Source organism: Stegostoma tigrinum, chromosome 26 (genome assembly GCF_030684315.1).
Source record: "Stegostoma tigrinum isolate sSteTig4 chromosome 26, sSteTig4.hap1, whole genome shotgun sequence".
NCBI lineage: Eukaryota > Metazoa > Chordata > Chondrichthyes > Orectolobiformes > Stegostomatidae > Stegostoma > Stegostoma tigrinum.
In genome coordinates this window covers 29923207-29947915 of record NC_081379.1, presented here as the reverse complement: position 1 = coordinate 29947915, position 24709 = coordinate 29923207, and the positions used below count along the sequence as shown (strand labels likewise).

At 39.0% G+C, this 24709-nt stretch overlaps 1 protein-coding gene across 1 annotated transcript in view; it reads left to right on the top strand.

The window, feature by feature from the left end:
• Window positions 1-24709, top strand: part of ddx54 (DEAD (Asp-Glu-Ala-Asp) box polypeptide 54) — a 45771-nt gene that overhangs the window by 4797 nt on the left and 16265 nt on the right. The window contains exons 2-12 of the mRNA XM_048556673.2: window positions 4907-5030; window positions 6675-6745; window positions 10151-10339; window positions 11244-11293; window positions 11396-11437; window positions 12781-12876; window positions 14581-14702; window positions 15125-15186; window positions 19514-19645; window positions 21239-21449; window positions 22276-22410. Of these exons, the coding sequence (XP_048412630.2) occupies window positions 4907-5030; window positions 6675-6745; window positions 10151-10339; window positions 11244-11293; window positions 11396-11437; window positions 12781-12876; window positions 14581-14702; window positions 15125-15186; window positions 19514-19645; window positions 21239-21449; window positions 22276-22410 (1234 nt within the window). The remainder of the gene's footprint in view (window positions 1-4906; window positions 5031-6674; window positions 6746-10150; window positions 10340-11243; window positions 11294-11395; window positions 11438-12780; window positions 12877-14580; window positions 14703-15124; window positions 15187-19513; window positions 19646-21238; window positions 21450-22275; window positions 22411-24709) is intronic.

Sequence of the window (24709 nt, the reverse complement as noted above, 5' to 3'; positions counted from 1 at the left end):
CTCTCTCACACTCCCTTACTCAGTCGCTCCCTCGCTCCGTCACACACACACAACCCCATTGCTGTTTTATTTACCCTTTACTAGTTTTTAAATGCTTTCCAATCCTTTGGCTTCCCACTAAACTTCACCATGTTTTTATGCTTTTTCTCTTGCTTTTATGCTGACCCCGACATCCCTTGTCAGCTATGATTTTCTCATCCTCCAATTAGATTGTTTCTTCCTCTTTGGGATGAATTTCTGCAGTGCCCCCCCCCCCCCCCCCCCCCCCCCGAAACACCCTGAGAATCTTCTGCCTTTGTTGCTCCATCATCTTCCCTGCTGGACTCCCCTTCCAGTCAGTTCTGGCCAGCTCCTCCCTCATGTGTTTGTAGTTCCCTTACTCAATTGTTATACTGTTAACATCTGATTCAAGCTTCTCTATCATATTATGAACTCTTATCATATTGTAGTCACTATGGGCTCCTTCACATTAAGCTCACTAATCGGGTCTGCCTCATTACTTGAAATCCAGAATTGCCTGTTCCCTTGTGGGTTCTGCCACAAACTGCTCCAAAAAAAATTTTGTTGGATTTTCCATAAATTTGTTTTCTTGGAATCCACTACCTGATTTTCCCAGTTCACCTGTCTATTGAAGTTCTCCATCATTACTGTAATGTGCCTTTCTTACATGCCTTTTCTATTTCCTGATTTCTTTTCTTCCCAGCATCCTGATTACTACTGGGAGGCTTGTACATGACTTCCACTAGGGTCTTTTTTTGTTTTGTGATACCTCAGTTTTTCCACAGAGTCTCTATGACTTCCAACTCTTTATTGCATCTCCCTATCAATTTATTTTCATTTCTCACAAACAAAGCAACGCTTCCCCCGTGCCCATCTGCCTGTCCTTTCGATAAGACACATATCCTTGGATAACAAGGTGTGGAACTGGATGAACACAGCAGGCCCAGCAGCATCTGAGAAGCAGGAAAGTTGATGTTTTGGGCCTAGATCTAAAATCCACAAACCTGCCTGCCCTGGTCGACTCATTGTCTCCACCTGCTCCTGCCCGACTAAACTTATCTCCACCTATCTGGACTCCATTTTCTCCTCCTTGGTCGAGGAACTCCCTACCTACGTCTGTGACACGACCCACACCCTCCACCTCCTCCAGAACTTCCAATTGCCCGGTCCCCAGCACCTCATTTTTACTATGGATGTCCAGTCCCTATACACCTGCATTCCCCATGCAGATGGCCTAAAGGCCGTCTCCTTCTTTCTGTCCCGCAGGCCTGACCAGTCCCCCTCTACTGACACTGTCATCCACTTAGCCGAACTCGTACTCTCCCTCAACAACTTTTAAAAAAAAAAGCATTTCTGACAAAGGGTCTAGGCCCGAAGCGTCAGCTTTCCTGCTCCTAAGATGCTGCTTGGCCTGCTGTGTTCATCCAGCTCCACACCTTGTTAGCTCGGATTCTGCAGCATGTGCAGTTCCTATTATCTGTAGCATATCCTTAGATATTTGGGTCTCAGCCATGATGCCCTTGCAGCCATGTCTTTGTGATACCCCCGACATCGTACCCGCCAATTTCAATCTATGCTATACATCTCATTTACCTTGTTTCATACGTTGCATTTAAGTACAACATTCTCAGCCCTGCAATGACTCTTCCCTTTTTCACAGTTGCCCCCTTATCTGCTGTGTCTGAAGTTAGATCACCGAGCCTTTCCTAATACTTGCTCCAGAAATTTTGCAATCTTTGAGCCATCCCCCCACGTTTTAAATTTTTCCATAAATTTCCAAGCAACTGAACCCAACCCGCCACTATTTAGTTTAAAATCCTACTCACGGCTGTAGTTATGCGATATGCTAGGACTCTGGTCATGGCTTGATGAAGGTGAAGCCCATTCCATTTGAACAGATCCTGTTTTTCCCAGTACCAGTGCCAATGTACCATGAATTTAAACCCGTTTTTCCCACACTAGTCTTTGAGCCATATGTTTACCTTCTTGATCATTGGCCAGTTAGCCCATGGTTCTGGTAGTAGTCTGGAAATTATTACCTGTTTGGTTCTGATTAGATTCCCTATATTTTGGAAACAGACCCTTCAGCTCAACAAGTCCACACCGTCCCCTGGAACATCCCACCCAGACCCATCCCCCTATAGCCCTCACACCCCTGAACACTACGGGCAATTTAGCATGGCCAATCCACCTAGCCCGCACATCTTCGGACTGTGGGAGGAAACCAGAGCACCCGGAGGAAACCCACGCAGACACGGGGAGAATGTGCAAACTCCACACAGATAGTTACCCGATCCTGGAATCGAACCCAGGTCCCTGGCGCTGTCAGGCTGCAGTGCTAACCACTGAACCACTGTCCCGCTTTTTAATGCAGCCCTTAACTGCTCATATTGTCTGAGCAGAACCTCTTCTCTCTGTGTATATCATTAGTAATTACATGGATCACAACTGAATTTTTCTTGTTCCCCAAGTTTCTCTGGCCCCTATATCTAATTTAAAATCTAATTACGAACTGAGTAAACAAAATAGAGATGCAGGGCCAGGTGATGTGTTGCACCTGCATGAGAGATCCTGAACTGGGAACCAGGCGATTAACATAGCCTTTAGGAGTCTTTTGATCCTGGCCACGTAGAGCGAATGTCTATTCCCTTGACTGTACTATTTCCGATTATAACTACATTTCTGTTTCCTCCCAGCAGTTGAATGGGTCCCTGCATATACCACAGCACTGTGACCAGTTTGCTCATCCTCCCTACAGTCCCTTCTCTCAAATGCACAAGAGCAAGAATCTCGAACTTATTAGATAAGCTCAAAGACTGAGTCTTCTTCAGCTCTACCTGTTTCACTCATAGTCACACTTTCCTGTCCCTGACGATGGATGAAATTTGAGATGGTTAATCTAAGAGTTGGGACTGCATCTTGAAAAAGTATCCAGATCAGCACACCACCTCCTTGAGTCACATTGTTCGAAGTTCAGACTCTAGTTCATCAACTGTGAGCCAGAGTTTTTCAAGCAACCAGTGCTTGCTCCAGACATGATCACTACAAACCACAATGGGCTCCACCAGCTCCCATATCATGCAGGTGCAACACATCACCTGGCCCTGCATCTCTATTTTGTTTACTCAGTTCGTAATTAGATTTTAAAAATAATTTACTGGTCTTTTAGTTTGTAACTTGTAAATATTTCCCCTATTTACCTTCAATTTGAAAGTAACCTGTATAGCTAAATTAGCTGGTATTACCAAACAGTGAACTAGTGTTTTTCCTGTGATGTCATTTTTTTTGCACTGAGCACGTGATCATGGGCTTCAATTTACCCTTTTAAAAGACCTTAAAAATTATGAGCAAAAAAAGGCAAGCAAAAATCACCTCTTCCCCTCTGCACCAAATTCCCACGTTGCCTCCCAATTTCCTGAGTTAGATTTGATCTCTCTTTCCTGACCATGCTTAACTTATGGTCAAAAGGTATAAATATGTTTGAAATAGGTCAGGGAATGTTCGCCTGACTGACATCTCCAATAGGAATGGCGTGGGGATTATCTTACAAGGAAAGCTTGGACACATTGAGCCTATATCCATTGGAATGTAGAAGAATGAGGGGCAATTCAACAGAAATGTGTAAGATCCTGATGCCACTAGGCAGGATGAATGTTAAAAATGTGTTTTCTTTTGTCGAGCTGGGGAAGGGGGCAAGAGCTATGGGACACGGTTTAAAAATAAGGTCTATTTAAAGCAGAGTAGGTGTTTTTCTGTAAAAACATGGTGGATCTCTAGAACTCTCTTCTTGGGAGAAGGATGGAGCAAGGCTACAGAATATTTTTGAGATAAATTGATTCTTAGTAAACAAAGGAGTTAAGTGTTACCAGGATGAATCAAAATGTGGAATTGTGCCCACAACTGGATCAGCCATGATACTTTTGAATTGCCAAGCAGGTTTGAGCGGCCAAATGACCTTCTCCATTTGACCTGTGTGTTGTCATTCTATTCATCCGTACTGGTTTCCTTACCTTATGAGCTTCCTATTGCCTCATGTTGTCTGATCTTATCAGCATAACCTACTTTCTTTCCTTTCATACATTAATTAAGCTTCCCTTTAAATGCATTTATGCCATTTGCCTTGATTACTCATTACTCATAATATTCGGGGAATATTGGATTTATTACAGGCTTTCTCCACATTCTATCAATCTGTCCCACAGTCCTAAATACCTGACTCAGGTAGCTCTTCAGTCTTTTCTTTTTAAAGAAAAGTACCCAGCTTTTGAAGAACTTCTTCATGGTTTCAAGATTCGAGCTTGCAAAAGTGACAAAATTTTGATTTTAAACTTTGTTTAAGAATGACAAAGTTCCTTTGCAATGCAATTTATAATTTTGATGGATACCTTTTAACTCCTGTTCCTATGTAGGGCTTTCCTGCTTTTTTTTAAAACCCGTGAATTAAAATCTTGAGTGTATTTTGTGATTCTGCTGAGTTGGTGGCTGCTTTTAATGAACTGACTGCATTGTATCACTGACTCTAAATTCATGCTTATTGGAAAGCTTGCCCTTCAAGAATCATCTCTATGGTTAGATTTGAAACACATTATGTTTTGTGATAAAGTTGTGTTACCTGCTGGTCAAAACTAGTGTCAGTTTAGATATTTTTCATTGCTTTTAGTGTCCAACAAAGACTTGTCAGATAAAAAAAATCAAAATCAGCTGTGAGGATTTGCACAAAAAGTCTACTTTTGATTTGAATATTTACTACTGGTGGATTTTATCAGGATTTAATAGTTGTAAATTAAGCTATTTTGGACAGAATTCCCTGTCCCAAATGAATACTAAGTAGAATTTATTGGTATCTCAAGAAAGTGTATGTATTTATATTCAAATAATAATGAAATGGTTTTGATTACTTCTGCAGCACAACGCAAGATGTTTACCGAGCTTTCCTTCAGGTGATTGTCCATCAGACATAGAACCAGACACCAGAGAATTGGTCCGGCAGCAGAATAGAAAGAAGAAGTCAGGAGGCTTTCAGTCCATGGGTATGCCCAACAATTTTCAATAATTTGAATTACTTTTAATTATTTGAGGCACAGCCATAACAAGTTAATTTATGTAATCCTTGATAATCCAGGTGCAGTTTGTTTCTAAATTTTGCAACCTGACCCTGTGCTCTTTTCCCTTTTGAAATATATTTTGGATACTGTAGAATACCATCTTCAGTTTATGTGGAGCACTTATTAAAAGTCATGCTGGTTTTTCATATGTAGGCTTCACACCATAAATACATCTTAAAGTTTTCTCCACTGAACTATATATACCATCAGCATGAACATAAAATAATATCTTTTCCCAGCAAAAGTAATTTCTTTATTGCAAATCACTGCATCATCTTGATATATTCTATATGTTCTAGCTCCTTGGTTTAGAGACAAGTGTATATTCATCTAGTTTAAAATTGGATGCAAAATAAGGAGCTATTCTAGATTGAAAACAAAAACAAAATTGTTACTAATTGCTGCAATCCTAGCAAATATGTAGTATTTAACTTAAATGGTTTTGTAGGGTTGAGTATATTTAGAGTAAGGCATGCACATGTAATTCGATTCCTGATTCAAAATCATACGTTTTCTCATAATTCTTGTGCAGTGCTTTGATGTTGTGCTATTAGTGAGAAATAACAGGATTTGTGACAATTTGGGAAATAAAGAATTCGCTTAGTTTAGAACTGTAATTGTTCAACTTGACATACCCATCAGGAGATTCCGGTACAAGTTACAATAGTTTATTCAAATGAATGCAAGGATTGTCTGCCTTAGCAGCCTAACACTAAACATTGCAAAGACCCACAAGTTTCCAGCTTTTATACACTGAATGTAATGTATTCAAGTTTTATCTAATCAATTTATAATCATATGTTCAACAGATGTCACTTATTTCCCATAGTTTGTGCATGAGGTGTCATTTCTATTCACCCAAGCCTTCCTTCTCTCTTCTGACTGTGGCCTTGCTATCACCATCCTTATCCTGCTTCTGGACATCTGTGATCTTTCAGTTCTGACTCCTAACTTGAACTGTTTGTCATTTTTTAACCTTTAACTAATTGATGTTGCTTAACTCTTGTTCATACCTTTCAAAACATAGAAGTTTCTGCACCACTAAAACTGAAGAATAGAAATGTGCATTTGAGGTGCAACAGACTTACATTTGGGTGTAATTACACAATTTTGATTTTAATTTGGTTTCCATTTTGAATGTAAGTTTAGGTGTTTGTGCAAAGCTGTGACAACATAAGTAATATACTATGGACAAGAGTTGCATATGTATCCTCAACACCTGAATACAAACATGTGGTGTGAAGCTAGGCTTAATTTTCATAACTTGATTTCTTCATTTACGTATCCTTTTATTTGCTGTTTGGTGTAATGCACTTGATTTTTTAACATTCCGGAATATACCATTTTAAGTGTTTTTAAAAACCTGACTTTGGACATTGTCATCTGACTTCTCTCATGCTGTTATGGTGGTGGATTCACCATAAAGATATTCTAGTAGCTGAATGTATGGATGAAACACCAAAGTTTTGTCTGCCAGCACTGAATAAAGATGCTATGCAGAAATTATATGTTGATTTTTAATATTGATGCAAAATGATTCTAACAAAATTAACGTTTGTTTTACCACAGGTTTAAGCTTTCCTGTTTTTAAAGGCATAATGAAGAAAGGATACAAAGTACCAACGCCAATTCAGAGAAAGGTAACTTTTATAGTAGTGCTAATATTAAAACAAAAATTGTTGCATCACTGATTTCCATTATAAATTAGCGCATGTGGAAAAACCATTATCATGAATAGGAAAAAAAGTGTGTTTATGCTGTCCTGTTAGCATAAACATATTTTGATGATTTAAGGAACAATTAATATAAAAGGCTGTCATAAAAATGTTACTAGATCAGAATAGTACATTCAATAATTTTACATTTACAGAAAATTACAAGTGTTCCCAAATAAAAAGGAAACAAGAAATTTGTGAAACTAGCATCATAGTTATGTTACAGAGGCCTGGACACATGCTTCAAATGAACAGGTGTTCAATTCCCACAGTGGTAACTAGGGCATAAGACAGTACCTGAAGGGCCATTTGGCCCATCGAATCTGTATCTCCAGTCAACAGAATCATGATGGATGTAACAATCCTTAACTCTGCCCTCCTACCTTTTACCCCATAACCCTTGATTCACCTGCCCATTAAAAATTTGTCTCAGCCTCATATATATATATAAGTAACTCAACCTCAATAGTCCTCAATTGGCTCCTCTGAGAGAAGAAATACTTCCTCACTCCTGTCTTAATTTCTCTGAGATTATGCCCTCTGTTTATAGTCTCTTCCACAAGGAGAAATAATCTCTGTCTCTACCCATCAAGCTCCCCTAGGAATCTTGCATGTTTCAACAAAATCTCCACTCCTCTTTCTAAACTCCAATGAGTGCATGCCCAACTTGTGTAACTTCAAAAATCTTTCCATGCTTGGGATTGCCCTAGTGCACCTTCTCCAGACTATCCTCAATGCCAGGGCATCTTTTTCTTACATAAAGAGATTGAAAGTTTTCACAGTATTCCAGGTGGTCTGACCAATGCCTTTTATGATTAAGGAAGACTTCCCTATTTTTATCCTCCATCCCCTATAAAATAAAGGCCACCATTCGCTGTTATCTGTTGAACTTGGTTGCCTGCCTTATGTACAAGGGCCCTCGAATCTCTAGTAAAAACCAGCAGATGATGTACATCAGAAACAAAAACAGAAATTGCTAGAAAAACTCAACAGGTCTGGCAGCATCTGTGGAGAGAAATCAAAGTTAACATTTTGGGTCGAGTGACCCTTCCTCAGAACTGATAGCTTGGAAAATGTCAATTTACATGCAGAAGATAGGGTGAGGGAAGAGGGGTAAAGAGTAAATGATAAGTGGGAATAGAGCCCAAAGAGACAGGATAACAGTTGAACAGACAAAGGACTCTTCATCATTTATTTAAGTGATTTGTATGTGAACACAGTAGGTATGATTAGTAAGTTTGCAGATGACACTAAAATTGGAGGTGTAGAATGAGTTTACTTCAGAGTACAACGGGATCCTGATCAGGTGGGCAAGTGGGTGGAGGAGTGGCAGGTGGACTTTAATTTAGATAATTACTGCAGTTTGGAAAGTCAAATCAGGGCAATACTTATACACTAAATGGTAAGATCCTGGGGAGTTTTGCTGAACAAAGAGACCTTGGAGTGCAGGTTCTTGGATCCTTGACAGTGGAGTCACAGATAGAGAAGATAGTGAAGAAGGCATTTGGCATGCTTGCCTTTTATAGGTCATTGCATTGAGTATTGGAGTAGGGAGGTCATGTCTTGGCTGTACAGGACCTTGGTTAGGCTACTGTCGGTATACTGCATGCTGTTCAGCTCTCCTTGCTACGGGAAGGATGTTGTGAAACTTGAAAGAGTTCAAAAAAGATTCACAAGAATGTTGCCTGGGCTGGAGGGTTTGAGCTGTGGGGAAAGGCTGAATAGACTGGGGCTGTTTTCCTTGGAGTATAGGATGCTTAGAAAATCATGAGGGGCATGGATAGGTTAAATAGACAGGGTCTTTTCCCTGTGGTGGGGGGAGCCCAAAACCACAGGGCATACGTTTAAATTGAGATTAATAATTTAATTTAATAATTTAAAAGGGACCTAAGATGCAACATTTTCATGCAGAAGGTGATGTATGTGTGGAATGAGCTGCCAGAGGAAGAGGTAGCGGCTGGTATATTTACAACATTTGAAAGACATCTGGATGGGTATTTGAATGGGAAGGGTTTACAGGGATATGGGCCAAATGCTGACAAATTTCACTAGATTTATGTAGGATAGCTGGTTAACATGGACAAGCTGGACCGAAGGGTCTGTTTCCGTTTGTACGTCCCTCTGACTCTATAACTGGATAACGATCTGGTTAGAAGGATGAATAGCTATCAATGGGGACTGTTAGTGGCTAATAATGGGTTGTTTGTAGTAGCCAGCTGATATGTGGAGATTGGGATAAGGGCATGGGAGAGCTCAAGCCGTAAAGTTATTGAACCCAGAGTCCTGAATGTTGGCCAGGCAGCAGTGGTGTTTGAAGTGGCAGGCGATTGAAGCACAGGATTTTTTTTTTGCAGACAGAAATTTCTATACCCTTAAATCCCTCTTGTGCTGCAACTTTCTACACTCTGCCTTCTTTTAAATAATATCCTGCTCTTTAAATTCAAGTCATGAATAAATCTCATTAATGATGATCATCAATCTTAGTTTATTTTAGAAGAATTCATCTGCAGTTGAGTGAAATAAGTTTGCTACTTCTAACTGTCTGACCAAATGCAAGTCTATTAGCATAGGTGATTCTTAAATGTCATCTGAAATGGCCTGTTCTAGTTGTATCAAGCCCACTACAGAAAAATCAATATTTGATGTACCACAATGATTGGAATCGAGTGATTCAAAAAGATACCGCTCTTAACTTCCTCAACTACCTTTGAGAAGTTGGTAATGAATGTTGAAGTTGCCACTGACGTTTACATGCACAAAATAAATAAAGAAAATTATGGTCAACATCTTAAATGTCTGTTAATGCACTTTTGAGACTTTATTGAAACAATTTCAGTACTCAATTATATATTTCTAAGTACACCCTCAGTTTCTCAATCAAGTCTTGCATGTCAGTCAGATTAATGTAATTATAAATTCTTAACTTGCATAGTTCTTTACCATCAACAGAGATAGCAAGTAACAGGTCTGTCCTGAGACCCTCACTGTTGCCGATCTTGAACTGAGCACAAATAGTTGTATAATAGCAGTCATGACCAACTCTCCTAATAATTTTCAGACATATTAAATAAATATTGTACCAAAATCTTTCTCCATACTTCACTGCATCTTCACTGACAGCCCAGCCATAATTAGCAGCTAAACGTCTAGGTCAGTAATAGTCCAGTTTGAGAAACAAGAGTAGTTTAATTTCAACCAAAGGATTCTTAAGGAATAGATAAACATGTTTATATTATGGAAAGGACCCGTTCATGATCATAGCTTGAAAGTGTACTTTGAGGAATCACATCAGAATCCTTTTAGCTATTAAATGTCTGTTCTTGGTTTTAGACTATCCCCGTAATATTGGATGGTAGGGATGTCGTTGCAATGGCACGCACAGGTAGTGGTAAGACGGCAGCATTTCTTATTCCATTGTTTGAACGACTGAAGGTGCGCAATGCTCAGTCAGGAGCAAGAGCTTTAATCCTTACTCCAACCAGAGAACTGGCGTTACAAACCATGAAGTTCACAAAAGAGGTAAAATGTTGCCTTATGGCTTGTTTTCAAGAAATGTAGTTTTACATTAAAATGATGCAAGTATAGAACCACCTTAATTAGTTCTGAAATAAATTGTTGCATTCCTGTCACCACAATGAAAGACCATATGAATTTTTCTTGCATTTTTTCTGAATAGTCTTGAAATTCTTTTGGTTCCAGTATACTTTTGCATTCTTACTAGCACTGCGTAATTATTATTAGGTAAGTAATGGATAAAACTTGAGCACAGTGATAGTTGTACTTTATATTTTGCTGTGGATATGATTGTTCTGTCTAGCTGCATCACAAGGCAAGCCAATAAGACTTTGAGCATTAGGAAAAGCATGCTTATTATAGTGTTTAACAGATTAAAAGACAAGTGTCTCAAATGTGTTTTAATCACGTAGAAAAAAACTTGCTTGCTTTTGTATCGAAATTTCATGAGCACGTTTTCTCAAAGTGCCTAACAGCCAATGGCATTCCTGTTGTAATTTAGGAAATATTTGTCAAGGAGAGAAAAAATAACTATTTATACCACGTCTTATCACAACTCTCAACTATTCCAAACTGCTTCACAAGCAGTTGATTATATACTTTAAATTGCAATCACTGTTTCAAATGTAATAAAATAAAGTATTATAAAAGTAATGGACAAGATATGGGTAAAGTTATCTTACTGATTTATGTTTCCTCACTTCAGGACAGTTTACCTTGATACATAATGAGTTCCTTTTTAATGTTAATTATAGCTGATAATTCTAAAGAATAAGTGTAGTTATGCGACTGATTCAATTAATATTCCATTTTGTATTTCAACGTAACATTATAGTAAACTTTAAAAACAATACCATCCATACAAAACCGTACAGTGCATAATTTTCTGTTCTGTTACCTTAATTTGCAGCTTGGAAGGTTTTGTGGCTTCAGAACAGCTTTAATCTTGGGTGGAGACAAGTGAGTACATTTTGGGGTGATAATTAGTAGTCTTTATAGTGTATGTTTATTGAACCAAGACAGGCTAAGAATGTAATGGATGTGTGGTACTTTTTTTTTCAGAATGGAGGTTCAGTTTGAAGCACTGCACGAAAACCCTGACATGTAAGTTAACTTTTTATTTAAGCATTATTTGATAACAACAAACCACTTGAACGCTTCCTTGACTTTGGTTAATTTTTTAAAAATTCATTCAGAACTTTGTGTCAAAATAATGTGATGTAGCATTGCTTTGTTTGGTGTATTGTGAAGGTGTTCAGCTGCTTGAAATTCCATTTAAAATATTCTCCCAGAAAGCCACTGAGATAATCTTAAAAATATATCATCATTTTTAAAAGAAATAAACCATTACTTCAAAAAAAATCCATTTAACATTGTTGTTTTCGGAGAAACGGCCGGCAGAAATACTGCATTAATAATGCTGTCGTTTCCAGTTTCTTTTGGGTGGATGGGGGAGCTCAGTCATAGAATTTGTCTTTTTTTGATAACTCAAGACAGCTTAATGGTCCTGTATGTTGGAGCACATGTGCTCAGGCTTGATTTATGTCTGTGCCTCATTGTTTACTGGGCAGGCTTTTTTTTTCATATGCGGTGGAAGATTATGCATGGTGGTCTCTAGTCCTTCTGCAGTCTTGACAACCTGACCAACAAAAATAATTTTGAACTTTAGGAATTATTTAAACAGAACAATGAAAAGCAAGTCTTTGAGAGTTGCATAGATGAAGTGATCTATTTCTAGGTTGTCTGCATCACTTCTATCCTGTGACTGGTAAACATCAACTACTACAAAGTCAGTTTCCTTGCTTCAGTAGAAAATCATGTAAAGCTCCAATATAATGTTGCTTTGAAAGCAACTAGTACGGTCGGATGTACTTAATGCATAATCCTTGGACAAAATTCTTCCATTTTTAAAGCTCTTTAATCCTTTTTGGAGTGTAGCCAGTGTTGCAGTGTAGGAAATGCAGCAATTATCTTTCCTGCTGGAAGCTCTCAGAAATAATCTGACAATGACCAGATAATCTGTTTTTGCTATGGGCAGGTGATGTCGATTGAAGAATGAATATTTGGTAATGTTTCGGGGATACCTCCCTTGCTCTTCTTTAAAATAATTCCATAATTGTTTTTACACCTACCTGAGTGGCGGGTAGATCTTTTTTTAAAGTCTTCTAGTTTTTGAATGCAGGGATGGGACAGTAAAATCATTTCATATACTGATCCTGAACTATGAAAGTACCTTTTAACACAGCCGGCTTATGTAAACAGTAGACTAATTGCCTCCAGGACTCTCTGCTGAGAGTTTGGTCACTATTTTTAACAAGAAGTTGCCATTGATCGCTAAATATGCAAGCATTGAATGAATGAGCACCTTACAAATTTGTATATATCAAGAATGATTTAATATAGTTGTATAAACTGCACTACTTCTGTCCTGTCTGTTCATCTTACAGAATAATTGGCACACCGGGCCGTTTAATGCATGTAGTTGTGGAAATGAACTTAAAGCTGCAAAACGTTGAATATGTCGTCTTTGACGAAGCAGACAGGTAAAATGGATAAAGTGGAAGCAATATCATGTCCCAGTATTATTGTTTAATTATTTTAAATGTATTTGTTACAGTAGTGTCAATTTCTTTCAAATCGTTTTTGGGATGTGGGCTTTGCTGGCTAGGTCAGCATATATTGTCTATTCCTAACTGCCTTTGAGAAGGTGATGGTGATCTTCCTTTTGAATCACAGCAGTTATTGGATTGTAGATGCACCGACCATGTTGTTAGGAAGGGAGATCTTGCCTCAGTGAAGGAGTGGGGATCTAGTTTCAGTTCAGGGTGATGCCTGGCTCGACAGTGATCATGTTTCCTTTCGTTTGCTGACCTTGTCCATCTAAATAGTAGAAGACACAGGTGCTATCAGAGGAACCTAGGTGTTTTGCTGTAATGCATCCTGTTGCTGGTACATGCTGCTGCCACAGTGGTCAAGGGAGTGAATTTTGAAGGTGATAGATGGGATGGCAAACATGCCAGCTGCTTTGTTCTCAATGGTGTCGGCCATCTGTATTATTGTTGGATTTGCTCCCATTCAGACAAGTAGAGAGTATTCTCTCAAATTCCTGACTTGTGCTTTGTTGACAAAGAAATAACACATTACTTATAACGTTTATCATAGCATCAGAATACCCTAAGACCATTGCAATCAATACTTCTGAAATATAGTCATTGCTGTAATACAGGATCTATGACAGCCATTTACATGCTGCAATGTTCTACAAACTGCAGTAAGATAAATAATAAACTCATCTAGTAGACATTGTTTGAGCAATTAAATATTGGGAGAACACCGAACTCTTCCTGATTTCCTTGCAACATATCATGAAGTTATTTTGTTCTCCCCTGAGAAGACAGATTTGGCTTTGATTTAACATTTTATTAGAAAAGTGAAATTTTCAACAGTGGAACATTCACAGCACTGAATTGAAATTTCAGTCTAGAGATTATGGGATTAAGTAGAGTTCAGATCTCAAAGGTAAATACTAAGCTGTCAGAATTTGGTATATGGTGTGAAGAGTGATAACATTTTCAGGTTGAGTAATTTTGTTATTTTCACTTATCATCCTTCAAAATATGGGTTGTTACAATCTTATTATAAATTGCCTTTCTTTGTTTTATATATTTTTACCTTGAATATTCAAGTTTTTCATGTACAAAAGTTCAGTTTTTGTGTGTTTGACTTGTGTAGTCAAGTATCCTGTAGAAGTTTGGGGACAATTAATAACTTTCAAATTAGCTGTCCAGTTGAAAAATATAAGCATGTAAGTTTCCATCTGGATTGACAACAATCTTATATAAGGAGCTACGTTCCACATTCTGGCATTTCAGGTCACCCAATCACGCACACAGTGCTTGTGGTTTAAAACTGTTTTGAGTAAGATTGTATTTTTTAATGTGGTAGGTCAAAATAAATGAACAATCTTTTGTTTGTTTGCTTGGGTAATTAGTTCATTTCGGAGATACACAACAATGTTCAGTACAATTTTCATATTATACATACTTAATAACCTGTTGTGGATGATAGTAAGGGAATATGGTGTTGTGTAGATGATCAGTCATGATCCAAAATGATGCTGCAGGCTTGTTGGGCTAAATGGCATATTGATGCTCCTTTGTTCCTATCCTACAAGGACAAGTAGAGAGGAGAAATGTTTGCTGATGAAATGCCACTGAATTCTGCTATACGTTTTTCTTTTGTGCTAGATTATTTGAGATGGGATTTGCAGAGCACTTGCAAGAGATTATCCGAAGGCTGCCAGACTCGAGACAGACATTGCTGTTTTCAGCCACACTGCCTAAGCAATTAGTGGAGTTTGCACGTGCTGGTAAAACAAAATTAATCTTGTTTTAAGTAGTTTAGTTTAGAACTTTGAGAATTCTCTTGATGTCCTTCACGCAGGTTCAGTAGTTTACTGATAAAACAGAATTATATTTGAAACGGTAGAACACTTTGTTGATTGCAAACTAACCTCTGGTTCAGGTAGTTAGGACACTGGGTAATTAAGACATAAAGAAACAGGAAGATGCTGGTTTCAATCCCCAATTCGCATTGTGCAACACTAATGTATGTTAGATTAGGGAGCAGAGAATCAACCTGGGTAATTTTCTGATTGCTGTCCCACTATCTGTGCTTGAAAATATACACATTTTGATTGATGGGAGTGTGCCAGATTCAGTGGCAATGTCTTTTTCTTCGAAGTTGTAACGCTATTTGATAAAATTAATAGTTTTCTAAAACATCTTCCAGGTTTGACAGAGCCAGTTCTCATTCGATTGGATGTGGACACTAAGCTGAATGATCAGTTGCAGGTAAAAAAAAAACTTTTTCTAATGCTATGCCATGTTCAGATATTTTAAAAAAAGTTCACTCAATGTTGTATTTTGTACATCTTTATATTGTGGATAATTGCAGGGAGTACATCTGTATTGGCCCAGGTCTTCCAAGGAACATCAGTCGTCATTTGATATCTGCTCTGCTGAAAAATTCCCTCCAGTCTCAAAATGTTCCACATTTCTTCCAAATTTTCTATGCCTGGTCTTACCAGAAACGCAGAGTGCAGTATCGATTGAGGAAGTCTGTCAAAGTAGAGGCTGAGTTGGGACGAAAGGGTGTACACTACCCCTTTTACAAGCATTAACAGCTGCCATATGGTGTTTTAAATGACTATTTGAATATTTGTGAATTAATGAGTGGGCGCAAGAGTGAATAGATAGAATGGTGAGAGAGTAAGTGGGTGGGGATTAACAGATGGGTGAGGAGGGTGGGGTAGGAGTACTAAGTGGAGAGGGTGAATAGTTTGATGAGGCAGGGTAGATATGGTGTATGATGAGTCTAGATTGAAAGCACCCAATTCTTCCTCCCATTCTGTCCATGAATCAGGTGGATTGTTTAATTATGATAAAGTTGAATTGTCTTCCCAAATTCCCCAATTTGTGAAGTCAGATTTTTCCAAAGCTGCCATTAGCCAATTTTCATGGACTTGTAAGCATGCTGGGCACAATTTTATCATCTATCTTAAGTCTGAGTCACATTGAATTTGATGGAGCAAATTTTGCTGTGAGGACGAGTTCATTATCAGACTTGTTACTCTAATTGCTGTTAGAGCCTTAGTAGCAAGAATCGCATACAATTTGCACCGAATCTTACAAGGTGCATTTTACTGGAACAATTTGACACCCAATACAGATCCCAGAATTGACCAGCATTTCGGATTCCAGTGTCATATCTAAAAGGCCATTGCGCGTCTGGACAAGCACTGTCAGTTTGGTGCTTCCGTGAAAAGTTCCCAACATTTACCATGGTCATTGCTGTGTCTTTGCTGTTGCTCTACGAACCTTGCTAATGCACACAGCACCTCTACTTAACATTCTCCACCCCAAATTGCAGTATCACTCATTCTCTGCACTGCCTTCTCGCTGGCTTGGAAAACCCTCACACATATACCAACAGAAACAGCAGTACCAACCCACTTCTCTTTTCCAGAATATCGGCTTTACTCTCATTCCTCGAGGAAAACAGCCCTCAACAAGACAGTCAAGGCAGGGGGTGCATTGCCTATCATTCGACTCCTTGCCTTACGAGCAGATGACTATGACTTCCTGAGCAGGCCCTCTGTGCCGGGATCCCCTGAGCGAAGGCTGTCCCCTGTGACTAGACTAAGGCCTGCTGATAACTGTGGCATGGTTCCTGGCTTTGTCATAACAAAACAGTAGGCATATGAGCTGGATATCTCTGGCTGGGAGGGCAAAGTGTAAAAGGGCAAAGCAGAAATTCTGGAAATACCATGCAGGCACAGTAATGGAGCACTATTACAGCTAGGGAAGTGTCCATCAGCTGGCTGCATGTCCCTGAGCACAAAGTGTCTTTTCTGCAGCATTGCAATGATAGTTGTTTGTACAACCCAAGATGAAGCATTAAAGTGCAGAAGCGTCCTCTAACTGGATTGGAGATGTGCCATCAATATTCATAGAGGCTAGCATGCGTGGAATGCCAGTGTGTGGACTCAAGGTGCTGTGGCCATTGCCCATGGATTATGCCTGAGATGGTGCCCGATGTCTAATGTGCAAGTCTATTGAAGTGAGCAATGAGTTGAATTCACTCTGGTTTCCAAGTAAAGTTTTTAGACGGCTAGAATGTATGGTTTAAGATCACAACCTGTAATATGTTGGACTTAACCAGTGTTTAGCAAGCAATAAAGACTGTTAGTCAGGAACTTGTCACTCCTTGGCACAAATTTTGCTGTGCCACTTGATCAAAGCGAGGAAGTTGCGGTGAGATGGTCTTGATATTGAGAGGATCAACTCACCCAATTTTAACACTTATCTCACCACAGTCCATGTCACTCTGACCCTGGTGAGATTCTGCCCCTAGTATAATTTATTCTTGCATACTTTTTTACCCAGAAATGTTGATAACTACTTCACAGACATAACGCAGGAAAACTAAATGCACTTTTACAAGTAGTAAGACCAAACAGAGTGGTTACTTTTCACATATCATGAGAGTGCAGTGAGAGGGATCCAGAAACGTTCATACTGCTGAAGATGGGATTTTTTTTCAGAATAAGACATGTTCAACAAATTGAATAAACAGCCTGAATAATACTTCGACCCACTGGACCCATGTGTTTTTCCAGGTGCGTTGAGGAGCCTTTGGAAACAGGTTTCAAGAAGGATTTAAAACTTCAAACCTTGAGACTTGACAAAAAGCTACTGTTGTAGTTGTTCTGCAGTTCCTGCCATTGTTCTTTCTGATGTTACTTCTTACAGATCTTCAAAAGCAAACAAGCTTGTTATAACAAAATATCTTCCAACATTCAGACATCTGTGATTGTGTGATAACTGACCATTGATATGCAGTAGAAAGCATTCAGTAGTTTGTTTGTGTTAATGACACAGTATCCACCAGCAAGGTCAAACTGTTGAAGGTACAGTGGAAGGTTCTTCGGGTATGAACTTCGATAGGTTTCTTTTGCCACTAAACCTGTTTCAGAGACTAGAGATTTGGGCTTATTGATGTTCTTCAAAGTGGATCCTGATGGTGGCACATGTGGAAATCAGTAGGAAGGTTGTTCAGACACATCTTGTAATCCACTTCTACAAGGCTCCAGGAGCTAGGTCCACACAATTTCAAAACCTAGTTCAACTGGGCGGCCATTTTAATAGGCTGAAAATATCTACTTTGAAAAGAGAGCACGGTTTTTGTCAATTTATGATGTTCTTGTGCCTGTTTGGCACGACATGTCTGGTCAGAGGGTAATCAGGCCTTTCTGTGGGGACAGGGGTTGAGTGGTGAGGATGTGGTGAATGCAGATGGTCCCAGCATGTCAGAAGTTCCTAAGCAATTCCCATATAGCTGAATGTGCCAGGACTTCGACAGGGTCTCAGTAGGCTTCTTCAGAGTATGCCTTGTCTCCTACAATCTAAAGACCAACTGATTCCAGACTATTATGTCATTTACTTGTCTGAAAAATATTATTACTGTAACTGTCTACACCACAGAGGGATTTGAGATTTCTCCTGTATGTATCAAAAGAAAGCAACTTGCAAGTTCAGGTAGTCGGGAAGAAAAATGGACAGTTGGCCTTTTTTTTAAACAAGAATGTAAAATAGGGATGCCTTGCTAAAACTATACAAGGTACTAGATGGTTCTGACGAAGGGTCACCAGACCCGAAACGTTCACTCTGTTTTCTCCTCCACAGATGCTGCCAGACCTGCTGATCTTTTCCAGCAACTTTGTTTTTGTAGTAGATGGATCACCAAGAGTACAATGAATAGTTTTGGTTCCCTATCTAAGAAAGATATATTGGAATTGGAAGAAGTCTAGAGAAGTTTTATGAGATTGATCCTGTGTATGGAAGGATTTTCTTAGGAGAAATTGAATAGGTTTGGCCTATACTATTTGGACTCTAGAGGTGACCTCATTGAAACACACAATATTCTTAGATGCGGAGAGGTTGTTTTCCTTTGTGCAAGAGTCCAGAACCAGACGATATAATCTCAGAGTAAAGCGGTGCCTATTTAACATGGATATGAAGAGGAATTTCTTCTGAGGGTAGTAAATCTGTGGAATTTTTTTTACTACAGAGAGTTGGGGTGGAGAGATTTTTAATCAGTAAGAGGATGAAGTTATGGAGAAAAGTCAAGAATGTAAGGTTGAGGGTTATCAAATCAGCCATGATCCCATTTACTGGCAGAACTTACTCATTGAGCCAAATGGCCTGCTTCTGCTTGTGTTTTACAGTCTTATGGTTACCTGCTACCATTTGGTTTCAGTTTATGACAGTGCTAAAGTTGAAATAGTCAGCATTTTCTGATAAATTAAGTATCTAACAAGTCAGAAATGTTTGGAATTGGAAGATGCTTACAGATACAGATTGCTTTAAAGATTCCATTTGTTCACATCTATGTGGAACTTGTGCTAGTGAAAGCTTCATCTGTTGTTGGAATTAGTTGATTAAGAAGTATTGGTAAATGGGTATAAGCTAATCATGGTGTTTCTGTTGGATGATATTAAGAATTAACATTATTTATGTACCATTCCTTCTGATTAAGGTCTAATATTCGATAATTATTTTGGAATAACAAGCAGTAAACACAGATTTATACTGAAAAATTGTATTTGTTATTTTACAGATGGCATTTTTCCATGTACGGTCTGATGATAAAGCTGCTGTTCTACTTCACTTGATGAGAAATATAATAAAACCTCAAGAGCAGACTGTTATATTTGTTGCTACCAAACATCATGTGGAATATTTAAAAGAGGTTTGTGTGAAAAGGAGGTTGCACAAAACTGTTCAAATAAAAGTTCAGCATTGCCAAAAATCAGAAGCATTTCTACATTTCTTAATGATTTCCATACTTGACAGTACTTAACTTCAAAGCAGAAATTTGAGTACTGAAATACTGTTAAATTTCAAATTGGACAATCTTAAGTTGCATCCCCTTTCCTCAATGTACATCCAGAATAGATCTGAATCACTAGCTGCAGATATTGTGATGTTGATTATATGAATAGTGAAATGAATGTCTGATAACATTCTGTGGCTTCAAGTATTTCCTGCACAATTACTCAGCGCAATTGTTTAATCTCTCTTCCTTAGTACTGGTTATTAATATATTTTCTTAAATTTGTGCATTCTCAGATCAAAATCTCTTGGCTATTTTTAGGCCCATTGTAATCTATGCTTGTAGTGGTATCAAAGAGTAAATAAGGTGTTATTTTGAGTTAGTTTTCACCAGAATAACAGAATTATTCTATTGCAAAAGGAGTTTATTCAGCTTGTTGCTTCTGTACCAGTTCTCCCATTGAGACAGTCACAGTGCCATTTTCCTGTCTTCCCTACATAACCCTGCATGTTACTCCATTTTAAATAACTGCCAGTTCCCTTTTGAAATCCTTGATTGAATATGCCTGCCTCACATGATCCCTCACTAACCACTCATTGAGAAACCTGCTTTGCAGTTGACTGATCATGTACCTTGAGTTTTAGGCTGTAGTTGTAGAATATAGAGTCCACAGTTACTACCATTTGGAAGGAAAAGGGTAGCAGATAAATGGGAATATTACCTTCTAAGCCACTCACCATCTTGACTTGTAAATCTGTTGTCATTCCTTCAATGTTCTGGGTCAAAATCTTGGAACTCCTCCCAAATGGCATGTAGGTGTACCCGTACCAAATGGATGGTAGTAGTTCGAGAAGATTGCTTGCCACCTTTTAAAGGGCACTTTGGGTTGGAGAATAAATGTCGGCCTAACCAGCAACGTCTATATCCTGTGAGTGAATTTTAAAAAAAGAAGTTTGACCAGTTTGAGCTGGTGGCAACATAATGCGAAGTGTGCTGATAATATTATGATTATATCTGAGTTTGTCCCTAGCTGCAGTTCAGACAAGGTCCTTTTCTGTTGTGTGTATAAATTATCCAGGTGTTCATTGGATTGCAAAAATGTTTTTTAAAAGTTGTCATCACATTGGATGAGTTCAGTTTCCAAATGCTATGAAATGTCCCCTTGCATGTTGCTTTCATCACTTGGTTTTAGTTTCTTTGGCTGTCTGATGGGACCTTTCACCTGAATTATAATATAACTTTATTTTGACACAGAAGTATCAATTTACTGATAACTTCGTTTAGTACATTTGTTGTGAAGATGAAGGTATGCTTTCCCATCTATCAGTTGTGATGAAGAGCTACTACACTCCAAATGTTAACTTTTTTTTCCTTCATAGATGCTGCAGACTTTTATTTGCACTGCTTATTTTGTTTAATTCCAGTTTGTAATTTTTTTGTTGTAGATAAGTGTTATCCTATCTTCATGAGTATTATGACTATTTATTTACTACTTTTTTGTTCTCCCAGATCATCACCAGACAGGGTATTGACTGTTCATACAGCTACAGTGCTCTCGACCAAACAGCAAGAAAAATCAACATTGGGAAATTTGTCCACAGAAAGTGTATGGTGATGATCGTCACTGACGTTGCAGCGCGTGGTATTGATATTCCCATGTTAGACAATGTTATAAACTACAACTTTCCATCCAAAGCAAAGCTTTTCTTGCATAGAGTAGGTAAGTAAATTTAAAATTTGCAAATCTGGAAGAATTTAAATTAATCTGGAGTGAAGGGAGGCCAAAATTGGTTTCACGCAGTGAGTTGTTTACACCCTGCATATTAGGACCAATTTGAAAGATGGGGTGTTCTATTTCTGTTCTTTTTCATGAAGTAATCTTTTGTTCTGATTAAATCTGAGGAAAAACTCTCTGGATATCAATCCACATTAATAGGCAGGATGCTTCATAACTACCAAAAATTACATTGAATATTTTAAGAAAACTGCCTCAAACGTGTAGTTCTTTTATGATTTGAATCCATTTTACCTTTGATTTTTATCTTGGACCTTATGGAATGTTAAGTAATCATGTCTACAGTGTTTCAAATGTTCTTTGGTTTTAAAATATTGTGATTTTTCAAGTAGTGATTCTCTCAAGTTGCAGCAAATGCCCATGCTCAAAGCCGTGATAAAACAAATTGAAGCAACTCTAAGGAATATTGCGAATATCTTAAATTCATATACTGTATCCATTTACCAAAAATAGTGCTTACAGTACTCGTTTGTTAAGTACAAAAAAAAGCATGTACAGTTGTGATGGAATTAGAACACTTAAATTATATGTACCTCATTAAGTTGTAGTTAAAAAGATATTTCTCATTTTAAAGAATTCAACATATTGTAGAATCACTAATTATTGATAAACATGCAGGTTTTTTTGTGTAGATTATTCTAGTTTTATATTGTGGACTAAATTTTCTATTTATTGGAACGTATTTTAAGATAACATAGCAATATTGTTTTAAACAAACAACAGATATATAAAATTGTTATCTGTGGATCAGGTCGAGTAGCCAGAGCTGGGAGAAGTGGCACAGCTTATTCATTGGTAGCCCTGGATGAAATTCCATATGTTTACGATTTACATTTGTTTCTTGGGCGACCCCTCAAATTTGCAAGCCAAGCTGAGGATTCTGAAGGTAATTCTGCATGTTGGGTAGCTAATGAAAGTTTTCTTTTGGTTTTTAATTAAATACGTTATGTTTTACTAAATACTAGTCTAGTGAATTTATAGTGCATGGCTTTTAGAACATAGAACATAGAACATAGAACAGTACAGCACAGAACAGGCCCTTCAGCCCACAATGTTGTGCCGACCATTGATCCTCATGGATGCACCCTCAAATTTCTGTGACCATATGCATGTCCAGCAGTCTCTTAAATGACCCCAATGACCTTGCTTCCACATCTGCTGCTGGCAACGCATTCCATGCTCTCACAACTCTCTGCGTAAAGAACCTGCCTCTGACATCCCCTCTATACTTTCCACCAACCAGCTTAAAACTATGACCCCTCGTGCTAGCCATTTCTGCCCTGGGAAATAGTCTCTGGCTATCGACTCTATCTATGCCTCTCATTATCTTGTATACCTCAATTAGGTCCCCTCTCCTCCTCCTTTTCTCCAATGAAAAGAGACCGAGCTCAGTCAACCTCTCTTCATAAGATAAGCCCTCCAGTCCAGGCAGCATCCTGGTAAACCTCCTCTGAACCCTCTCCAAAGCATCCACATCTTTCCTATAATAGGCGCCCAGAACTGGACGCAGTATTCCAAGTGCGGTCTAACCAAAGTTTTATAGAGCTGCAACAAGATCTCACGACTCTTAAACTCAATCCCCCTGTTAATGAAAGCCAAAACACCATATGCTTTCTTAACAACCCTGTCCACTTGGGTGGCCATTTTAAGGGATCTATGTATCTGCACACCAAGATCCCTCTGTTCCTCCACGCTGCCAAGAATCCTATCCTTAATCCTGTACTCAGCTTTCAAATTCGACCTTCCAAAATGCATCACCTCGCATTTATCCAGGTTGAACTCCATCTGCCACCTCTCAGCCCATCTCTGCATCCTGTCAATGTCCCGCTGCAGCCTACAACAGCCCTCTACACTGTCAACGACACCTCCGACCTTTGTGTCGTCTGCAAACTTGCTGACCCATCCTTCAATTCCCTCGTCCAAGTCATTAATAAAAATTACAAACAGTAGAGGCCCAAGGACAGAGCCCTGTGGAACCCCACTCACCACTGACTTCCAGGCAGAATATTTTCCTTCTACTACCACACGCTGTCTTCTGTTGGCCAGCCAATTCTGTATCCAAGCAGCTAAGTTCCCCTGTATCCCATTCCTCCTGACCTTCTGAATGAGCCTTCCATGGGGAACCTTATCAAATGCCTTACTGAAGTCCATATACACCACATCCACAGCTCGACCCTCATCAACCTTACTAGTCACATCCTCAAAAAACTCGATAAGGTTTGTAAGGCATGACCTACCCCTCACAAAGCCGTGTTGACTGTATTTGATCAAGCCATGCTCTTCCAGATGGTCATAAATCTTATCCCTCAGAATCCTTTCTAACACCTTGCAGACGACAGACGTGAGACTTACCGGTCTATAATTGCCGGGGATTTCCCTATTTCCTTTCTTGAAGAGAGGAATTACATTTGCCTCTCTCCAGTCCTCAGGTACGACTCCAGTGGAGAGCGAGGATGCAAAGATCTTCGCAAGTGGCGAAGCAATTGCATTTCTCGCTTCCCAAAGCAGCCGAGGACAAATCTGATCCGGGCCTGGCGACTTGTCAATCTTAATGTTTGACAAAATTTTCAGTACATCAGCTTCCTCTATCTCTATCCATTCCAGCATGCACACCTGCTCTTCAAAGGTTTCATTCACTACACAGTTCGTTTCTTTCGTAAAGACAGAAGCAAAAAACTCATTTAGGGCTTCCCCTACCTCCTCAGGCTCCACACACAAGTTCCCTATGCTATCCCTGATCGGCCCTACTCTTTCTTTGACCATTCTCTTATTCCTCACGTAAGTGTAAAATGCCTTTGTGTTTTCCCGGATTCCTTCTGCCAAGCCTTTCTCGTGCCCCCTCCTGGCTCTCCTCAGACCATTTTTGAGCTCCTTCCTTGCCTGCATGTAATCCTCTCTAGCTGAACTTGACCCTAGCTTCCTCCACCTTATGTAAGCTACCTTCTTCCTTTTCACTAGAAGCTCCACCGCTCTCGTCATCCAAGGTTCCTTTATCTTACCCCTTCTTGCCTGTCTCAGAGGGACATATTTACTCATCACTCCCAACAACTGTTCCTTAAACCATCTCCACATGTCTATAGTTCCCTTACCATGGAACAACTGCTCCCAGTCCATGCTTCCTAACTCGTGTCTAATCGCATCATAGTTTCCTCTTCCCCAATTAAATATCCTCCCATTCTGCCTAA